Raw genomic sequence first — 22,631 nt, 5'->3', positions numbered from 1 at the left:
TGCTCTCTCTCTCTTTCTCTCTCTCTGCCACACACACACACACACACACACACACACACACACACACACACACACACACACACACTGTCTCTGCAGCTCTACTTAGCGTCTGTCAGCTGAGAAAGCTTTTACGCTGGACACACAGCTCAGCAGAGTTTTAATATCGATTAAACGGCTACCTGGACTCCACCTGACTCCCCCTCCTGACCTCGCTCACCCCTCCACTCACCCCTCCTCCTCCTTTCTCTCTGCTCATTTCTACCTCTCGTATCCATCCCTCTTTATTACCTCTGCTCTCTCTCTCTGTCTTTCTTCTTCTTCCTCTCTCCTTCTCTCACTTACTGTGATTAGGTTGGGAAAAGAGCCAGAGAGAAAGCTCTTCCAGTCGTCACATCACCCTGGCAATGCTTCATAATTTACTCACACACACACACACACACACACACACACACACACACACACACACACACACACACACACACTCACACACACACACACACACACTCCCACTAGTATACTCTGGCACAAACACAACATATAGAAATACAGGAACACACACAAACGTCTCTGCTGTTACATTCGTAATTTTGCTAAGCAGCCTGTTATTAACCATTGAGATCAAATCGTGTGTCTGTGTGTGTGTGTGTGTGTGTGTGTGTGTGTGTGTGTGTGTGTGTGTGTGTGTGTGTGTGTGTGTGTGTGTGTGTGTGTGTGTGTGTGTGGTAAACGTGCCAACTACAAATAGTTAGGGACTGCTCTGTGAAGCGTCGATGCAGCGTTTAGAAAATGACTTAAGTCACAAAACAAGTAAAAAGTCAGAATTCTGAAAAGACACAAATTATTTTTCTGACAAAAAAGTTGGAAAAATTCAAAATATTGAGAAAGAAAGTTTGTGAAATTTGGAATAATTTCTTCTAAGAATTCCAAGATTAAAGTCTGAATTCTGAGAACATTTTGGGAAAATTCTGAAAGAAAGTGAGAATTATTTTTTTCTGATTGACAAGAAAAAAGTCAGGATTTTGAAAATTATTTTTTCTAAGAATTCAAAGATTGAAGTCTGAGTTCAGATTGTTTTTGGGGAAAAGGTGATGTTTTTGGAAGAGGTAACCTCAAACACAAAGAATAAAGTTGTTGTGGATCTAATCCTCCAACACAAAGAGGAGATGGAGGGTAAAACAGATCTGGAAGTTAACCACAGTAACAACCTTCTCAGTTGGACAGCTCCAGTATCTTCTAACAGCAACACTTCCACGCGTCATGTGACCGTCACCTGACTCTCGGCAGGATCTTCACGGTTTCCTTCAGCGAGAATTTAAATGATCTTAAAACACAGAGCTGCTCATTTCCTGCAGGAACCAGCGTCTGGTAAACATGATGTAATGTAAACAGGCCTGTGAGTGTGTGCACTGCAGATCAAAGGGACCGGTGGGCTGGAACCATACACACACACACACACGCACACACACACACACACACACACACACACACACACACACACACACACACACACACACACACACACACACACACACACACACACACATTTAGACCATGAAATGCTATCAACATGGTTTCTGAAGCTACAGCACTATCGTGTGAGTATGTGTGTGCGTGTGTGTGTGTGTGTGTACAATCAGACACCTGTTATTCATTGTTGCGTCATTTCTCATTTTGTTATCTTGGTTCTCAATGAGAAAAAAAACCACAAACAATGATTCACTTTCTCAATCAGGAGAAAGCTAATAAGAAATTGGTGTGTGTGTGTGTGTGTGTGTGTGTGTGTGTGTGTGTGTGTGTGTGTGTGTGTGTGTGTGTGTGTGTGTGTGTGTGTGTGTGTGTGTGTGTGTGTGTGTGTGTGTGTGTGTGTGTGTGTGTGTGTGTGTGTGTGTGTGTGTGTGTGTGTGTGTGTGTTTAATTCATCATTTCCTGACACTCTGAAAACACTAAACAAACAGAGGAGCCTCTCGCCGCTAATTATCCTGTACACTCCAGCACTTAAACCTATTAACACGGGAGGGGATGTTTACGTGTGTGTGTGTGTGTGTGTGTGTACACCAAGGCGTCACAGCGTTGTGTGAAGTTGATAGCTACTCTGACAGCAGCCCTTTGTGTAGCTGTGTTCTATAATCACTCTGCATACACGCTGAACATACAGCTTTAGATTTAATCATTTATAAAACGTTGGAGTTCAGTCCCACAGTTCAGTCCCACAGATCAGTCCCACAGATCAGTCCCACAATCAGTCCCACAGTTCAGTCCCACAGATCAGTCCCACAGTTCAGTCCCACAGTTCAGTCCCACAGTTCAGTCCCACACATCAGTCCCACAGATCAGTCCCACAGTTCAGTCCCACACATCAGTCCCACAGTTCAGTCCCACAGATCAGTCCCACAGTTCAGTCCCACAGTTCAGTCCCACAGATCAGTCCCACAGTTCAGTCCCACAGTTTAGTCCCACAGATCAGTCCCACAGATCAGTCCCACAGATCAGTCCCACGCATCAGTCCCACAGTTCAGTCCCACAGTTCAGTCCCACAGTTCAGTCCCCCAGATCAGTCCCACAGATCAGTCCCACAGTTCAGTCCCACAGTTCAGTCCCACAGATCAGTCCCACAGTTCAGTCCCACAGTTCAGTCCCACAGTTCAGTCCCACAGATCAGTCCCACAGATCAGTCCCACAGTTCAGTCCCACAGTTCAGTCCCACACATCAGTCCCACAGTTCAGTCCCACAGTTCAGTCCCACACATCAGTCCCACAGTTCAGTCCCACAGTTCAGTCCCACACATCAGTCCCACAGATCAGTCCCACAGTTCAGTCCCACAGTTCAGTCCCACACATCAGTCCCACAGTTCAGTCCCACAGATCAGTCCCACAGTTCAGTCCCACAGATCAGTCCCACAGTTCAGTCCCACAGTTCAGTCCCACAGTTCAGTCCCACACATCAGTCCCACAGATCAGTCCCACAGTTCAGTCCCACACATCAGTCCCACAGTTCAGTCCCACAGATCAGTCCCACAGTTCAGTCCCACAGTTCAGTCCCACAGATCAGTCCCACAGTTCAGTCCCACAGTTTAGTCCCACAGATCAGTCCCACAGATCAGTCCCACAGATCAGTCCCACAGTTCAGTCCCACAGTTCAGTCCCCCAGATCAGTCCCACAGATCAGTCCCACAGTTCAGTCCCACAGTTCAGTCCCACAGATCAGTCCCACAGTTCAGTCCCACAACCGAAGGTCACCATTGGGACCGAGTCGTTGAATATTTGGACGGCCATTGTGTTGTTTTGAGACCTTTCGTTTACAGTAATGGAGGACAGATGGTGGTTTCCCCACAGTGGCCGGCTCCATGTTGATGCAGAGTGACGGAGCTGCCCGTCTAACCACTCACTGTTTTTAGATTCAGCGTGTTCAATGCTCCTCCATGGAAGATAAAAAGCAGATGGTAATGTGGTAGGAATAAAAAGTGTTTACAATTAGATGCCTAATCCTTCTCCTGAGCAAACAACACCTTAATACTTGTTCTTTCTTAAAGCCTGTATCTGTACAGCACCTTTCCTAATGATGTTCAGAGATTACTCATAGAGATCGTTTGACCTTACCTAGGATTCAATTATCAAATAAAAGAATATTTATAAAGCACTTTTCTAACACAATAAGTAACTGTCAATGCTCCACAAACCAACCCAGGGTAGAGATTGATATATAACTTTGTGGTCGATTAAAAAAGTAGATCTGTCCAATAGGTGTCCATAAACATTCAGGAATGAAGAAAATATGGAGAAAAAGGAATTAAATTAGAATAAAAACACAGAAGTCATCAGAGAGAGGGTTAAGTGTGCGTGTTATACAAAGTAAATTGTACTCTTACAGTGTGTGTGTGTGTGTGTGTGTGTGTGTGTGTGTGTGTGTGTGTGTGTGTGTGTGTGTGTGTGTGTGTGTGTGTGTGTGTGTGTGTGTGTGTGTGTGTGTGTGTGTGTGTGTGTGTGTGTGTGTGTGTGTGTGTGTCCTCCCCACAGACCTCGGTAATAAACAGGGTCAGTCTCAGTGACCTCTGTGGTACGGCGGGGGGCTGAAAGGGTCAAACCTGATCGATAGCTCGATGACTCTCAGGTTGTATTTTCAGATGTAAGGAAACTCTACCCCGGCCATTAAATATCATCAGACAGACAGAAGGACACATTATATTCTGTAGATCAGTCCCAGAGGCAGCGTGCAGGAGGGTTATTACAGTATATATAGGGAGGGTCACTTTATAGTATGTGTAATTCAGGGTATTTTTAAAATAAATACATCGAATATTACTTTCTCTTGTTGAATTCAGTTGAAAATAAATTCAAATTGTCAATTTTTTTATAGAAATAATATATATCAATGTATTTTTGGGGGTTATTCTCAAATAATCCAAAAATAAGAAATGAAAACAACAACACTGGCTGTTTCTGTTCCTTCACTTTAAATTTGAATGGGTTCTTCCATTAAAATCAGCCATTTACACCTTTTGATTAATCTAACAGATCTATTTTGACTTACAGTATTTATTTATGACATATATTAATTACAACAGTTGAGATAATTGTGTAATTTAGCCTTTTTTAAAGTGTGTTTTAATAATAGACAAAATAATTGGGTGTTTTGGGTTAACTGGCGAGCTCTGTTGTGATTGGTGAACCATTTAGAGATGTCCCGCCCCTTAGCCTGTCACTCACATTGTGTTGGAGCGCTAGCCAATAGAAGTGTTCCATCGTGATGTCAATAAAAAGAGACTCACATTTGGCTGTACCTCTCACTGCAGGGTTCCCCAGCTGGGGGCTTTGAGCACAGGGTGGGGGGTCAGCATGAGCTCTGGGTGTTTGCTATCTCCCTCAAATCAACCCGCTAGCTGCTTTCCAAGAAGTCTGCTTCTTTGAGACACTCTACATGCAGCAGCTCAGACCGTACTGTTAGGATTTGAAACTGGATGGTGATTGGTTCAGGTCAAACCCGTATGATGAGCGAATGTCCTAGTGGCCAAACGGTGGTACTACAGTTCAACCTCTATTTCCTTTCCATGCAGTTTAATTCATTTCAGCTTTACTTCACGCTGCAATTCAAGCATTATTTTGGTCTTTATTTGTTGTATATTTTCCAGTTTCGTTCCCGTGTGTGTGATTACTCATGTTGTCCGTGTGTGTGTGTGTCTTTGTGTGCAGGGGGTACCAAAGCCCATAGCGATGGAGCCATGTTGGGGCAGCAGAGCAGGGGTCCTGACGGTGCTGCTGTACCTGCCCAGAGTCCCGTCAGGAATACCTCCACCTGGACAGTCTGGTAGGATCCGCACTTATACACAACACAACAGACAACTGATTCAGAACCAGGACAGAGACGTCATCCTTCAAAGCATCTTCAGACTGAGCTGCTTCTTCTCGGTCATTAAGAAGCTCTTTAAGTCCGTTTAGAGGGACCACATCTCTGAGTTTCAGCTCATATTAGTGCAGCAAAACTATACCCCTGTTCCCAGATTCCAGGGACAGTTAGTAAAAACAAGTCCTCACAGCGACGCTGATTAGCTCCTGTACAAGAACAATGTATATCCAAAGATAAGGTGGAAGAACATCAAGAACACTATTATAAATAAAGATATGCCAACGGGTTCGGCCATCCAACCCGAGCAAACATGGAGCAAGTGGTCCGTGATCCACAGAGATTAGGAGATGCATTCATGACTACAACAAAGGAAGAGTCCAGCAAAGACATAAAGGCTGCAGATTAGACATTTTAAGGGAAGAGGATTTGCTTAAGGCGATGCCATTCAAGCTAGGAAGCTCCCGTGGTGTATTGGCTACCTGGAGCTCTGTATGAACGCTGCAAGACATTTTGTTTTAATGTGTGTTAGGTTTTGTAAGGACTGCCTGTTTATTCAGTGTTGGTATTTAGCAGATCTCCGAATGTTCGTTGCATGTGTTTTCCAGTTAGGTAGTGCATCTTTTATGTGGCGAGAGAGCCTTCGCAGTCTTATTTTGTAATGCTAATTTGGTTCAAAGGCAGGTGCATAACGAGCAGCTGCAGTGACATCTATTGCCAGCATTTCTGTCCGACTGTCAGACACGGCTAATGTTCCTTTTCATGACTAAGCGTAGCAGACGTGAACTGTCCTAATGGTGATTTCTCCATTTCCATTTGAGAGCTGCTGGTGTTGTTAACTGTCAGCTGTCTCCCATGCATGAAATCCTACTTCTTAGTCATTGTAGGCTCACAAAACAAAAAACCCAAATCCACGTTGATGCTTTTACAAACCGGGCTGTGCGGTGTCTAAAAGAACTCCAGATGTAGCAGCCGTGCTTCCCGTTGTGACTTCCCATCAAGGCTTTGGCATTCTAAACAAAGGCTGTAAGAGTAAACACGGTAAATATGAAAGGCATCCGAGACATCTTTAATACGACTCAATGTTTTCAAGGGTCTGCTAAATCCCGCTGGTGAATTTCTGACGTGGCTATACAGTATGAGACTTTAGCTTAGGGTCTCTACTTTAAAGAGTCCTCTCCTGCTGATGTTCAGGTGTATATCAGTATGTAGTGTCTCTACTTTAAAGAGTCCTCTCCTGCTGATGTTCAGGTGTATATCAGTATGTAGAGTCTCTACTTTAAAGAGTCCTCTCCTGCTGATGTTCAGGTGTATATCAGTATGTAGTGTCTCTACTTTAAAGAGTCCTCTCCTGCTGATGTTCAGGTGTATATCAGTATGTAGAGTCTCTACTTTAAAGAGTCCTCTCCTGCTGATGTTCAGGTGTATATCAGTATGTAGTGTCTCTATTTTAAAGAGTCCTCTCCTGCTGATGTTCAGGTGTATATCAGTATGTAGTGTCTCTACTTTAAAGAGTCCTCTCCTGCTGATGTTCAGGTGTATATCAGTATGTAGTGTCTCTACTTTAAAGAGTCCTCTCCTGCTGATGTTCAGGTGTATATCAGTATGTAGTGTCTCTACTTTAAAGAGTCCTCTCCTGCTGATGTTCAGGTGTATATCAGTATGTAGTGTCTCTACTTTAAAGAGTCCTCTCCTGCTGATGTTCAGGTGTATATCAGTATGTAGTGTCTCTACTTTAAAGAGTCCTCTCCTGCTGATGTTCAGGTGTATATCAGTATGTAGAGTCTCTACTTTAAAGAGTCCTCTCCTGCTGATGTTCAGGTGTATATCAGTATGTAGAGTCTCTACTTTAAAGAGTCCTCTCCTGCTGATGTTCAGGTGTATATCAGTATGTAGTGTCTCTACTTTAAAGAGTCCTCTCCTGCTGATGTTCAGGTGTATATCAGTATGTAGTGTCTCTACTTTAAAGAGTCCTCTCCTGCTGATGTTCAGGTGTATATCAGTATGTAGAGTCTCTACTTTAAAGAGTCCTCTCCTGCTGATGTTCAGGTGTATATCAGTATGTAGAGTCTCTACTTTAAAGAGTCCTCTCCTGCTGATGTTCAGGTGTATATCAGTATGTAGTGTCTCTACTTTAAAGAGTCCTCTCCTGCTGATGTTCAGGTGTATATCAGTATGTAGCGTCTCTACTTTAAAGAGTCCTCTCCTGCTGATGTTCAGGTGTATATCAGTATGTAGTCTCTCCTGGGACATGTCTCCATGCTTTAATGTTCAGAAAGCTCTTTATGTTTCTCATACTGCCTGTGCTGCAGCTCCTCTTTTCACCCTCTGTCTGAAACCAGAGCCCAGTCTGCTCTGATTGGTTAGCTGGCTGTTGTTGTTGTTGTTGTGGCACAATGTGTGTTATTGATAGTACTACTACTGTTGTTAAATTCAGGTGAAAAAACATTTAAATTGTCCTTTTTTTTCAACTAGAAATAAAATAGGTTCAATTTGTTTTCTTTTTTAATCTCAATCATACAACACATTGAAAATATAAACCACAACACGGCTGTTTAGGCTCCGTCACTTTCATGCAAATCAGGCCATTGACACCTTTCGATTAATCTATTAGATATACATTTTGAGTTGCAGTATTTATTTATGAAATACATTATTTAGAAACACTTGAGAAACTTGTGTAGTATTTATTTAAGTATATTTTCAGAATGGCCACCAGAATTTGGTGTTTCTGGGTTGACTCTGTTGTGATTGGTTAACCACATAGAGATGTCCCGCCCCTTAGCCTATCAAGTGCAATGTGTTGGAGCGCTGGCCAATAGAATAGCTGTTATGAATCTGTGGTTGTTTTCCTTAGTCCTAACTTCCTGCAGCTCCGCATCAAACAGCAGCCGTTTGGAGGAAATGCTGGAAAGGTTTTCCTCTGTAACATCACATCACGTTCTGTCCAGCAGTCGGCCCGATTAATCAAGTTCACTGAGTCTTAGAACAAGTTTAATTAATGTGTTTACCCTCCATCTATGTTCTGGAACAGTGTGTTGCTATTGGAGATCATGCAGAGGTCTTGCCATGTGAAGACACTGAGGACAGATTGGCTTATTCATCATTGATTTGGTGGTCTGCAGGTCAACATACTTCCAATAATCAATACCAAATTAAATGTGGTCACTTAAATGACATTTCAGATTCATGTAAAGCATGTTTTCAAACACAAGCTATCCCAGTTTTAATCTTCAAGTCACTAAATCAGTGCTTAAGACGTGTATTCCTATCCTTTTTGCCTTTCAATAAATGGGTGAATGAGCAGTTATTATTCTTCTATTTCCTGAAGGTAATATCAGTTTGATTCATGTTTTTATTGAAGGATATTCCGCTCACCTCCTAAAATACGCTTTATTAATGCAAAAAGCAGGAGAAAGACAGGAGAGACACCGTTAAATATCAAGCTGTTTTCATATTTTGGTACCAGTATGTTCTTTCCTTTAGCATCAGCATGTCTTGTACCGCGATACGCTAAATAATTCAGGTAAAGTCTTGACATATGGCACCTTTTAACGGCCTGATGTGGTCAGACCTGCCTGGTTTCCATCCAACACTTACTGTTGGATCAATTGTTCCCCTAAATGAGACATCCTGACTTTCCACTGTCTGAGCTCATGTTGCCGCTATAGCCGGACGACATGTGATACCCCCCCGTCGCTGCAGCCGACCACCGCGCGCCTGCAGAAAACACTGAAAAGACGGCAGCACTTCCTCTCAGACCTGAAGGAGGCCTGCAGCGTTATGCACCGTCAGCATGAGGCCAATCTTCTCTCCCTGCAGCTCCTCTTCCACCTCAGTCCAGCTCCCAGGCCGTTCTCTCTTCATACTTTCTCTCGTACCCTGCAGCTCTGTGGGAGACTGCTGTCAGGTTTGTCCGTTGGTGGTTTTGTTTTTTTAAGAACCTGTATGTAACTGGAGCAGGTGTGAGTACCTTTGTTCCTCCGGGCAGGAAGCAGAGCCTTCAACAGGACCGAGGAAACGAGCTAAGCAGACGTAAAATGAAGCACTTTGTGCAAGAAAAGCGTTTTTCTCAAACTGGAAAAAGCTTCACATGTATCAACACTCACTTTAGTCTCATACAGAGAGGGGAATGAACTGTGTGTGTGCGAGAATGAGTGATGAGTGGTATTATGATTAAAGGCAAAGAGAACAATTGCATTAGGAGGGTCAATGTCATCGCCTTTATTTTGTTTTATGCTAAAATTGGTTTGCTGAAACGCTAATAAGATTCTAACATTGGTTCTACGACATACAATATGTCAGTAAATACCCACTGGTGAATTTAAAAACAGCTGTTTATAACAACTGTCTAAATGAGACGTCTAAACGTCATCAGGCCCAACATTAGCCGCCTTTAGCTTAGCGGTGGTGACCTGAAGTCATGTGACCGTGCTGTAGTTCCTTTATAGCCCAACATTAGCCTCCTTTAGCTTAGCGGTGGTGACCTGAAGTCATGTGACCGTGCTGTAGTTCCTTTATAGCCCAACATTAGCCGCCTTTAGCTTAGCTTTGGGGACATGAAGTCATGTGACCGTGCTGTAATTCCTTTATAGCCCAACATTAGCCTCCTTTAGCTTAGTGGTGGTGACGTGAAGTCATGTGACCGTGCTGTAATTCCTTTATAGCCCAACATTAGCCTCCTTTAGTTTAGCGGTGGGCGTCGTTTATAGCCTAACGTTAGCCGCCTTTAGCTTAGCGGTGGTGACGTGAAGTCATGTGACCGTGCTGTAGTTCCTTTATGCCCAACGTTAGCCGCCTTTAGCTTAGTGGTGGGCGTCGTTTATAGCCTAACGTTAGCGTCTTACTTATGCCGATTGTATTCACGCTTCACAAGTCAAGTATTGTTAATATCTGGAGATTATCCTGCCGAACAAGTACCATAAATCTGTGTTTCCTGCAATATACTGTACTTCAATCCGATATAAAGATCCCATTGTTTTTTGTTGAGGGAGCCCTTGCAATGCTAACTTCCAGGTCGGCCTACGAGAATACATCATCACTGCCTCGCTCTATAGGGGCTGTAATTTGTGATTTAAGTCTTGGTCAGGTGTTTTAATGTGAAAAGGAACAAGAGACAGGTAGGGAAATGTATAAAACACTGCAATACCAATAACCTACTGTCTCAAATCTATGAAATCAGAGCTTTACACTGAGCGAGAATACAACCTGACAGGCTGAATCTGAATGGTTTGGACACATGGAGATATATTTTTACATTTTCTTTCTTTCTGTTTTCACCATGCCCCCCCGATTGGCCATTGGCAGATCTCCAGCACACTTTCAGATGACAAACCTGCAGATAAAACCATCCCAAGGACATTTAAATTGCTTAGAGACAGCGTCCATGTGTCAGCGTCAGAGCCCTGTCAGTTTCTCTCTTCACCACCTGATGTTTTGCAAATTAGCAAATCAAAGCAGGCTCATTTTGAAGAAATTAGGGCCAATAAGAGGCTTGTCAGTTCTAGTCAGGCAGCTCTCTCTGGGGGCTGTCCAGCTCTTCGGTTGTTTTTCTCACAGAATCAATTGAAAAGCAGTCGTTTGTTCAAAGAAGCCTTGATTGGTTGGTTGTGTCTTCTTGGGTTTGTGAGGGAAAGTAACCACGCGATACAACTTCAAAAACACCAGAATCAGATTTAGTAGGTTTGCACTTAGGAGGAATTTGCCTTGGTGTTTATGGAAAGTTATGCAGATATTAAAGGAGTTAGCTTTGTGTACAATGTGCAACATGTGGAGGGTTGTGCAGGATTGACAGTATTAGAGGGAACAAAACATTCATGTAGAAGCAGATAAAAGTCTTGGGCTAGAAAACATGTGAATTAAATCGCCCACCCATCATCCGTCCCCAGTCTCCGGCTCGTCTCCTCCCTCCTTTCTCCCCAGAGGACGCTCCACATAGGGTTAGACAGCAGTCCTCCATTGATGTTAGCATGCATGAACGTGAAGCCACTGCAGGCTAGCTCCGCCCCCCCTCGGTGGGAGACACTTCAAGAGGAATCCTCGATGAGTCTTTTTTTAGCTCAACGCTGTCTTTCTCTTTCTTCTTTGTTTTTCCTTCTCGTTCCTCCGCTCCCCTGAGGTGTTACCAATAACTGACCCTTTGCATGTAAGGGGGAGAACCAGAGAAAACACCCATGTAGGTTTCAGAAAACTGCAGCACCAGCCTTAAAATATAGCTTTCAGCTGGTCAACCCACACTGTGTTGTTAGTCTCTTTACTCTTTCTGTATTATTTTTGGTGCATTTCGCTTTAAGGTGAGGACCAAGACTGGGGTTTTAAAAGGTCCCTTATTATGCAAAGTGCACTTTTTAATGTCTTTAATACAGTATATGTCTCCCCGGTGTGTTCTCTGAAAGATTCAGCATTAAAGTTTCTCTCTCTTTCCCTCCTGATCCAAGTATGTGAAAGCATATTGTTGAAATACAGTTTAATACGTGACCTTTAAAGTGTCTTGTTTAGGTGATCAGTTTTTGCTTCTCCTCCACCAATGGGATATCCTTCAAGTTGGCCAAAATAACACCTGGTGCCAGAAACACCCAACAGAAAACAGTGATATCTCTGTGGATGTTCCCCCAACTTGCAGATACCTTATCGTCTACACGACAGTGGCATTTATCTATCAGGCGGCATCGCCCTGAAGTCAAACAGAACTGTAGGCTTTGGTCTTCAAGGCGTTCTGACATCACCATAGCTTCAACTGCCTCGAGTTTGTAAGCCTTTAAATGAAAAATCTGAAGGTAAGGTAGAGCACAAGATACCCAGGTGAACTAATGAAGCCCCAGCTGTAAATGTGGAAGTTCTTGACTCAAAGTGGGAGCCAAGCAAGAAGGCATGAGAGCTTTGGTTAAGACCAAAAGCAACAGGGTGAGGAGGAAAGACATCAGCTGGACGTGCTCCATTTTCGTGGTTAATCCAAACTAAGAAGATCACAGGGCAGAACCAGAGCATGCTGGAGGAACTGCATCGATGGTGTGATCAACGTTACCACACTTACGATTGTCTAAATTGAGCTGGAGGATGTTGCCGGGCAGAAAGACTTCCAAGCTGGACCTGGATAGACTGCTGACAGCAGACGGTTGGATGGATGGCATCAGATATTGCGATTGTGTTGTGCCGGTTGTTCTGGTTCTGGAGTGTATCTCTGATGTGCATGTTTGATTTGTACTTTTGGGACTTGTCGCATGAAAGACATATGAGGTGCAAGATGTGCATCATTCACGGCCCCATAAAAGAAAAAGGCCATTTTGCACAGCGCTGTCTGTTTTAAGTGCAACACTTGTGATGTAAAACACATTTGATCGAGAGTTGCATCTCCCTGCAGAAGACGGTACCTTTACTCTGATAGATGGAGGCTGTAACTGCCTTACAGTTTGCAAATAGTAAAGATGGGAAGCACTTTTTGTATAAGCTTGAAATGTGAAACTCTGCATTTCTCTCCCCACACGGTAGCCTTTATGATGAGCTTACAAGCTGCAGAAATATAGGAGATCTCTAAGCAAGTGTTACTTCACTATGATCTGGAAACACACTCGCATAACACACAGATTTCAGTGTTTAAAGGCAAGTGAGATTCTCTGATAAAATACTCCTTTTTGTTTGATTCTTGGCCCATGTTCCTACTAACCGGCAATCCTGTAAACGACTGAGGCGACTCACAGCTGTTAGATTAGTTATTATCAGCAACACTGAAGTGGACGACTGACACATAGAGCCAGCCTTAAAGAGCAATCTCAAGAGTGGAACAACTTAACTGATTCAAAGTCACAGTGGCTTGACATGATGGACAAAGCAGGAGAAAAAGACGGACAAATGAATGGTGAAATAGAGCGAAGAATAGATGAAAAAAAGTGGGAATTAGGTCTTATTTTTGGCTCCATTCTTCCATTTCCACCGTCACTTTTACCTCTTTATTCTGTGCCTCCCACGCCCGCTCAAATAAAATGTGACTCAATCGACGGTTAATGGATTTACCAGGCTGCACATATTCTCAAATTGGTGCAGGAGTTATTGAGGAAGTAGAGAACAAGGGAAGACAGTGTGTTACATTTCCTTCTTAGCCTCTCTTTTCCGAGCTTAGATAGTGGGTCAATAGAGAAGCGTTTTTCACAGCCGCCTTTTTCCTGCGCTAATCTGCCTATTCAGCATCAGCGACAGAGCGGGGAGTCTGTGCAGGAGAGAGAAGGATATAAAGAGGAGGAAAATACAGGTACTGTAAGATGTTGAAAAGTCTTTGTGAGTAAAAATAGAAAGAGCAGCGTGAGAGGGAAAGACGGGATTAAAAGGCTGAGGTTCGATTATAGAGATTGCTTTAAGTTCTTAATAAACTTGGAAGGGAAACAGGTAGAAAGTTAGGGAGATAAATCTGGAAAGGGGAGATTGCAGGAGTTGTTTAATACGTGCTAAGAGTACATGTCACCAATAACACCAGACTGCTGCAGCGGAGCCAATAGGAGATAACTCCTTGTGGTTACGCTTTGATAAATCCGCTCCTGGGTTCCTCAACTAATAAGTATGGAAGAAATATAATCCCCCCCATCTCTCCCCCTCCTTTACATCCATGCTATCAGTCCTAACTCTTTACAATCCCTCTCTGCCTTTCGGGTTCTCTGTGCCGTGTGAAAGCCACTTGAAATCATGCATCAGCAAAATCAAATCTGAAGTAAACTTGCTGTATGTTGAGCTGCATGCCAAGAAGTCTACCTGAGCGCTGAGGCCTTGGTGCTTCTAGGGGGGTGCAGTTACTTTATCAGGCACACTTTCTGATGGACATGAAGTCCCTATAAACCCGGTCTAATTCTCAACTGACTTCAATGTAAAACCATCCACGGCGATACAAGACCCAAAGAAGAGACGAGATGCACAGGGAGGATTTTATCCCAGATCTCAGTGTCCCAGAAAATGCCTCTAGCCTTTTGCTGTATCATCCTTACTTTGGCCCTAACTAAAGGGAGGAATATGTCTGATTTATTTACCCTGGACAGGAAATAGATTGTGGTAATTTCCATTAAACCCAAAAAGGACACTACGGTGAAAAAGAATATAATGTAGGGCAACATTTGTGTTAATGAAGAACGACTCTGCTGGCTCATTTCCCTCTGTGCGAAACAAAGGCAGCATGCGTATTCTTCTGCTGCTTAAAAATACTCCGTTAATGAACACAGAAGGTCAGGAGCATCCTCACAGATCCAGTCATAGCTATTTGGGGCTGTTGTCCTTGTGTCTTGTTAGACATAATGAAATCAAAACAAAAGAGAGAGAACTTGTTTTTATATGCTGAGTCTCAAAAGGGCTATGCTGTAGTGTAGATTAACACGCTGTCGGGTGCACATTTGGCTGTTTGCTGTGAAAAAGTAGTCCCCTCAGATGGCGGATATGCCCAAGGATTGGTTGCTAAATCTCAATTGCTGACTTTCTTTATTTCTCAAAATGCTGTCTTTTTTTTCCAAATTCTGACTTTTTCCAGATTTTCCTTCGAATCCTCGCTTTTCTCAAAAAGTCGATTTTTTTTCTCAGAAATATGTTTTGTTTTCAGATTTCAGAACTACTTCAGAATTCTTACTATTTTCCGATGTTTCTATGAATCCCGACTTCAGATTCTTTTTCCAAATGTTGATGTTTTCAGATTTCAGAATTACTTGACTTGAATCCAAGAGCTCAAAGAAACACTGAAATCTTTTTCAAAAGTCCCTCTTATTTAGGTCTGTCAGAGGCAGCTCTTCCTCTCAAAGCCACTCTCTCAGACTCAGACTGTGACTACTGGCCTGACCATTGCTGCAGCACCAATTCCTTCTCTGTCTTGCTCTGAGTCGACCTCCTCCCCCCTCCTCCCGCCATCCCCCCTGTGTCCCACTGTGTGCCCCTCTGGGTGTCTGACTGGATATCTGCTTGACAGGAATCGCAGGGCAGCGCTCGGAAACTCAGCTCCATCGACCCAGAATGGATCTCCAATACTTTGATCCTCTCTGTCTTTGAAACCCACCCACCCACCCACTGAGATGCTGTCTCCGGCAGACCCCCACTCCTTCATCTGCCTGCTTGTTGACTTTTAGTCCAATACTCGGTGGTATTTACTCTCGAGCAACTCATGTATTTATTATGTGGACATGAAGGTTCCTTTATCGACTTGTTGTTTTGCCAAACTTGATCCTCATACATTCTTAAAGATGTTCAATGCAGCATTTTAACAGCAGCTTTCACCTGGCAAATATTTCATTTTAGAGCAAAACAGAAACTACAACACATGGTTTTACTGACCATTGGATCCGGTATTTTAAAAACAACAACAGGAGACAAAGTTTAAGCAAGGCCCACTCTGATGAGGACAGTTGTATTACAGAGGTACTTTTTAAAGAGTTTTGTCTTAACTTTTTCAATCCGCTTTGTTCCCCGTCTCAAAACAGAAAGAATATAAACTCTGTTTTCTTTTTGTCCGGTCTTATCTAAACAGGCATAGAGAAAGTCTCTACCAAACTCTTCAATGTACCCCTAATGAAAGGCGTCTTTGTGAGGATGAAACTGGAATCGTACATCAAAGCAGCTGAATTTGTGCATCCTGTTTTTTGAACCTGAAATCAGTGCTTCACAGATGCAAAAATACATGAATATCAATGAGTTACTGTTTGAATGACTTTGATTTCCCTTCGCTTCGAGGAACAGACGCTGCTGTTATATTTTCTGTTTACTATTATTCTGGATCCTAACTTTATTGAGGTCGTGCAGCAAGTCAGAAGCCAGTCTTTGATGTTCGGCTGTGAGGAAGTCACTGGGTTAGCTACAGCGCTCCTCCCGACGCAGATGTGTTCCAGCTGCAGACCCAGTTTCCATCAAACTAGTTGTATAGATACGGGTTGCTGTTCTGGGGAGATCAACCCCTTCATAATGACCCCATTAGTCCATCAATTTTGAGATCTCTCTCTCAGAAATGTGATTTATTTGTATTGTTTCAGAATATTGATTGTTTTTGACAAAGATGATTTTTTTTAAGAACCATCATTTTTAAGAATTCAAACTTTTTCCAGAAGTTCGACTTTTTGGGGAATTTTGACTCTTTTCAGAAGTTACATTTTAGATAAGCCTTGTTCCGATATGTGTTCCTGTTCTGTATAGCTCAGGCCCTTCATTATAACCCAATCAGTCTGTCGGGTTTTAAATATTTTCCTCAGAATTTTGACTTTTATAACAATTTCTTTTAAGAGTTCATCTTTTATTTTACTTGTAAATGTTTGCAGAATTCTAACTTACTACATGAATATCAATGTGTTGTTGTTTGATTGAGACTGAGAAGCCAGTCTTTGATGATTGGCTGTGCGGAAGTCACTGGGTTAGCTACAGCGCTCCTCCCAACACAGATGTGTTCCAGCTGCAGACCCATTTCCATCGAACTGATACGGGTTGCTGTTCTGGGGAGTTCAGCCACTTGATAATGACCCCATTAGTGTCAGGAGGGGGTGGGGGGGGGGTGTTAATGATGCACCAACTCACCTGACAAAACAATCACATTATCGCGCCCTGTCGCCGCGCCGGTAAATGAGCCCCTGCACTCACCTGCAGCGTAATTTGATTACTTTTGACCAATTACATTTTAGAAATGGAGATGTGTGTGCTCACCCGTAAAAATCAACACAATTATAACGGCAATTTTTCAAAGCGCTTTGGAGGGAGGAATATTCAGATGTCACATTAGAAATTAAGGACTATATTTCTTAACTTTCCAGTTTTGTGAGTCATGAGAGCCGGTGGAGGTATGACACCTGGGGTTCTATGCCTTGCAGACAGGTGTGTATGTATGGTAATAATGCCCTCTGCACAACGGTGTTCATTGAGCTCCTGTGGAAGTGCCTTCATTGTTCCTAATATCTGCTGATTTACAGACAGATTAAGTTGGATCTTATCTGAATTATTGCTTCCTTTCCGATCCTTTGCTTTAAATGATCTGCCAGTCATCTCCCAAACCTTTCTCTTTACTGCATGTATTTTCTTATGAAGAGTAGTTTAATCACAAGTCCTTTGATCTTCTTTCGTGTATCTTTTACACATAGTTTGAAGATGTAATGGATATTTAAGCTTTTTCATCAAAACGGATAATTGGGTTGTGGCTCTGGTTTCAGACAGAGGGTGAGAAGAGGTGCTGCAGCACAGGCAGTATGAGGAGAATAAAGAGCTGTCTGAACATTAAAGCATGGAGTCCCAGGAGAGACACTACATACTGAAATGAACCTGAAAGTGAGCAGAATGTGTCATCTTTAAAGGAGTAAGAAGGGACAGAAGCCGGGCCGCAGCCAGGAATTTATAAATATTTAGGCAAGGGGCTTCAGTCCAAAAGCAGTCTTCCAGTAAACATGGCCTCTGTGCATCTTCAATCATGTGTTAGGACGTAAAGTGGCCAGCTCCCACACTGTGAGTTGACTTCTAAAATATACAGGAGATCGGCAAACCCTACACCCTGACTAAAACACAAACAACCATAGCAACACAATTCTACAAAACAAACCATCATGAAACAAAGTCCAACAGAACAGGTGCTGCTAGCCAATCAGAGAGCACAGCACTGTAATCAGTTTGTGTTGCTTGCTGTGTCACAACATGGCAAAAGAGGGTATGTGCACAGGTGCATGCAAACGGTAACACACACACACACACCCACACACACACACACACACACATAAACCTGCAAGTTCAAACACAGACACACACTGTGTAATCCGCTTTCCCTTTTCCTCCCACTATTAAAATCCCAAGAATCACTTGAGTGTGAAATGCCGAAAACATCCTGCATCCAATTCATATCGAGAGCGCAGCAGATACCCGCCACTGTTTTCCCGTTTTGTTTATTTGGCTCCTGCACGCCGGCAGATTGAGCTCTCGTCATAATGACCATGCATTGTCAAACCCACGGTTGTCTGCAGGGAAAGACAGGACTAGCTGCACTCGCAGGGGCTGCCATGAGTCTAAATCCACATTAACAACAGCAGCGAATGCCAAGGTAACACAATGCTCCGAGGCATCTGATGACTAGCTGCATCCGGCCTTTCTCTCTGTAAGCTGTGCAGAGCGAGTCAGGCGTCGGATAGATGAGGTGTTGTGGAGGAATGATATCCTGCAGGATGGTGAGAGTGAGGAGGAGGAAGAAAGAGACAGGATGGTGGGAGTTACCTTAGTGTTTGCCCCATTGTTTCTACAGGAGCTGCAGAGACGTTGGTGAAACGTTCCCTTGATGTTTTTTAAATTTACTTAACTCATTTATCTGGAAACATTTCTGCAGCACATGACAAAAATAAAGAGCTTTTTGAACATTAAAGAATGGAAATAATTCACAGTAGAGACAATACATACGAAAGTGATCCTGAAAATAAGCAGAATGCATCCTCCTGCAGCATTCATATAGCAGGCTGTCATTGTGATTGAAGTTCTACCATTTAAATGATTTGAATATTATAAAACCTTTGACTTGTGTCTCATCGATTGTAGAAAACTACAGGGGACCCACAGCAGAACTTGAGGCTCCATATTTTAGCTTTTTCAGTATTTTGATTTTCACGTTTGCTATTACAGACATGAATTCTGTGACTTAATAGTGCAGGAGGGCACAATCTGAGCATCCCTCCAAAACTAACCTTTTCTGTTAATGCTTCTAGGTATTGCTATAGCCAGCGCCCTGGTGGACACATCACAACAGCGAATGATGGACTTCAAGGAAAGAGGCCTCGGTCTGAAGCACCGCAAACACTTTGTGCTCCACCAAGGGACCTGTGTATGATCTGGACTCCCTGAACCACGTCATGTGGCGTTATTTTCCTGGACTGAAGACAAAGGGACATGCAAAAAGTGGGTATGGGCGACCATGGTGAGTAGCTTGGAAGAAGAGGAAACGTATCCGCTATCCAAAGGCACCAACACTGGGAAATATGGCACTTGTTCCCTGGATCAGACGGACAAACATCTCCGTCAAGACGCTTTTCTTGTCCCTCGTTTTTTTTGCCAGGAAAACAAGAAGTGGAAAGCTGCAGATTGACAATGAAAATGTGTTTCTGCACCACAGCTCTGCTCGGACATTTTACTGTGAGTGCTGGCAGGCTTTTCCACTTCCATGCCATGTGGCTCTGCATCTCCAGGGCTCTACTTGTCTGTCATGCAGTCTGCCATATTGACAGAGAAAAACACTTGTTTTGCACCATTTAACCAAACGTAATGGCTTGGAGCTCCTGTGGAGGATATTGAGCTGAAGTTAACGGAGCTGAAATGAAGTCCTCCTGACTTACAAACCCACTAGGACTCAGGAGCAATGCTGGAGAAAACATAGGGCTTATGGATCAATGCAACACACTGTAGTGGGGGGTGTTCTGTGTAAATGATTTGCTAACTGGGGGGGGGACTTCTCCTCTGGGAATTTTACAGATTACTACTGTTGAGATGTAGAAGATCATTGATGCAACTGTTGACATTTTCTTTGTAAAGTCAAAGTCATTCTTGTTTTTTTTCCTGCAACATTTAAACATTTTGATATCTGCTCAGGTCCTCTGTAATGGAAGGGGTCCATTTTCTGTAGCTTTTGGGTTACGGTGGACAAAACGCGGCCCAAAACATTTAGGAGGAACTCGATGCATCTTCAGAAACAATACAATTATGAAAACACAAATGTGCCAAAACACATTCAACGGGAAAAGCATCTCCAGCAGGTTGAGGCAACACGAGCAGCGTTTACCAAAAGCTGCAGGAAGCTCCAAACACAACGGAGACCAGGGGACACTAAAGAGAGACGCACACAGCTGGAGACCAGGGGACACTAAAGAGAGACGCACACAACGGAGACCAGGGGACACTAAAGAAAGCTGGTCTCCAGCTGTGTGCGTCTCTCTTTAGTGTCCCCTGGTCTCCAGCTGTGTGCGTCCCTCTTTAGTGTCCCCTGGTCTCCAGCTGTGTGCGTCTCTCTTTAGTGTCCCCTGGTCTCCAGCTGTGTGCGTCTCTCTTTAGTGTCCCCTGGTCTCCAGCTGTGTGCGTCTCTCTTTAGTGTCCCCTGGTCTCCAGCTGTGTGCGTCTCTCTTTAGTGTCCCCTGGTCTCCAGCTGTGTGCGTCTCTCTTTAGTGTCCCCTGGTCTCCAGCTGTGTGCGTCTCTCTTTAGTGTCCCCTGGTCTCCAGCTGTGTGCGTCTCTTTTTAGTGTCCCCTGGTCTCCGTTGTGTTTGGAGCTTCTTGCAGCGTTTGGTTTCTGCAGCGCTTCTAGTGAATGGTTCACGTTTCCTCAGGTTGTAATTATCTTTGCATGGTTTTGAAGCTGCATTGTGTTTCTCCTAATGAAATGCTTTGGCCCGGTGTGGTGCACCTGTTTGCACCTGTTTGCACCTGTTTGCCACCGTACTCGCCCTCTGTGTATGCACTATAAGTGAAATGCTTTAGCAGTACATTAGGACCCCCTCAGCGGGATAATATTATGCAATCCAGACGTAATGTTCATACTGGGCTGCAGTGTAACCTCCAGGTATCAGCGAACGCTCACTACTGATGGTATTCAAATGTCTATTAACTCATTACTGTGAAGATTCATTACACATCTCTACTCATGACCTCCAGTTCATTTACCCTGTGATATTTCATCTTATGTGATATTTATTAATTATGCAAATGTTACACACAATAATTTTATAATTGCACTAAAGGACGTTTCTTTCTAAATATAATTATTATCTATTACCCCTTTTTAGCCTTTTTTGAAATGTGATGTATTTTATGCATATCACAGCGATGTCAAAAGGTTTCTCCCTGTACCAACTGTGTTGAGACCTTAATCAAGAATTGTAAAGTCACCTTTTATCAGCTGTTCATGCACAGTAGAGTTACAGTACTGTTCAGAAGTGTGTCTGCTGGGTCCGGTCAGTTAAGAGGACTACTTTGTTTCAATTAGGTATAACAAAGTTAAAGCAGACTAACGAGGAGAAGAAGAGGTGATTGATTAATTAATTAAGGAGAAATCCAGAGGCACAGAAACCTCTGAGCAGCCGCTAGATAACAACACAATTGATCAAATAAACGGGCAATAATGAAAATATGCAACCTGAAAATAAGCACTATCTGTCCTCTTTAACCAACAGGCAACTATTTCTTTATCATTCTTCAAATTTAATCAGAAACAGAAAGCTAGTTTGGAGTTTTAGTATCTAAGAGATCAATTAAGATGATTAACGATCAAGACTTAATTGCAATTCCTCGTCCCGGGCCCCTGATGCATGCTTTTAAACGGTACTGTATGTCTATATGAACATGTGATGTCCATTCAAGATGTTCTGTCTTCATGTATTTTTGCACCAGTTTGTTGTTGAGACGTAACAAAGGGCAGCTCACCATACTGTTTTAGTCCGTACGAGCATTAACGTGTACATTTACAATTAAAACATTCTGATGCCTTTATCGTGTGGTCGTTGGATCTGATGTACGGTGTGTGTGTGTGTGTGTGTGTGTGTGTGTGTGTGTGTGTGTGTGTGTGTGTGTGTGTGTGTGTGTGTGTGTGTGGGAGTGAGAGAGAGTGTGTGATCTCTGTTGAAGGGTCGTATTGATCGGTGTTCTCAAGATGTCAATAGAGTCAAACTCAGCAAACACGAGAGACTCTGTCCAACTGCTCTGATGGAGTCACACATTTTACACAATAACTACACAACGTCTCAAAAGGAACGACACAGACTCGAATACATCCGTTAAATTACATGCCTTGCCTTATTGCGATCAGTTCGTAATAACATTTATAAAGCAAATCGGGTCCAGATGTGCACAAACATATTCATGCTCTTACAAAGATGTGTTGATAAGATGAGAGGTACTTTATTGATCTCAATTTGGGGAGTTTTTGCGTTGCAGCAGCATGAAAAGACAAGGCAGTGTACATCAGAGAAGTTAAAATATACGTGTCGGAATAGAAATATAAACACAACATAAAGCAGGATATTACATGTACATTAAGTGTGTGAGGAATGGAATATTACATGTACTACAAATGTACAGTGTGAAGTCCAGTTATCAAAGAGAAGCTATAGAGGTCCGGCCTCTGTTTCCGTGTCGCCGCTGTGTTCATAGGTATGCAAACACAATGAACGCAGTGTCTTTATGTCTGTATTCACTAACAACAACTGCTTTGTGCTTTAAAACACACCACAGATTGTGTATTCAGTCATGGGGGTGGGGGCTTTATGGCCACGATGATTTCAACATCTTCAAGAATTATGCAATTTTATGCAAATGTGGGACGATAACGAGAGGGAAGCACCGGCG

At 43.1% G+C, this 22,631-nt stretch overlaps 1 protein-coding gene across 1 annotated transcript in view; it reads left to right on the top strand.

Annotated features, from left to right (window-relative positions):
- atrnl1a (attractin-like 1a) overlaps positions 1–20,115 on the top strand; it is a 192,984-nt gene extending 172,869 nt beyond the window's left edge. Inside the window, 2 exon segments of the mRNA XM_063874219.1 lie at positions 5,188–5,302; positions 19,012–20,115. Of these exon segments, the coding sequence (XP_063730289.1) occupies positions 5,188–5,302; positions 19,012–19,133 (237 nt within the window). The 3' untranslated portion in view covers positions 19,134–20,115.
- Positions 20,116–22,631: the final 2,516 nt, after the last annotated feature.

The sequence above is a fragment of the Eleginops maclovinus genome, chromosome 22 (genome assembly GCF_036324505.1).
Source record: "Eleginops maclovinus isolate JMC-PN-2008 ecotype Puerto Natales chromosome 22, JC_Emac_rtc_rv5, whole genome shotgun sequence".
Lineage (NCBI taxonomy): Eukaryota > Metazoa > Chordata > Actinopteri > Perciformes > Eleginopidae > Eleginops > Eleginops maclovinus.
Note: the sequence above shows the minus strand (reverse complement) of the source record. Positions and strands in the feature narration are given on the sequence as shown.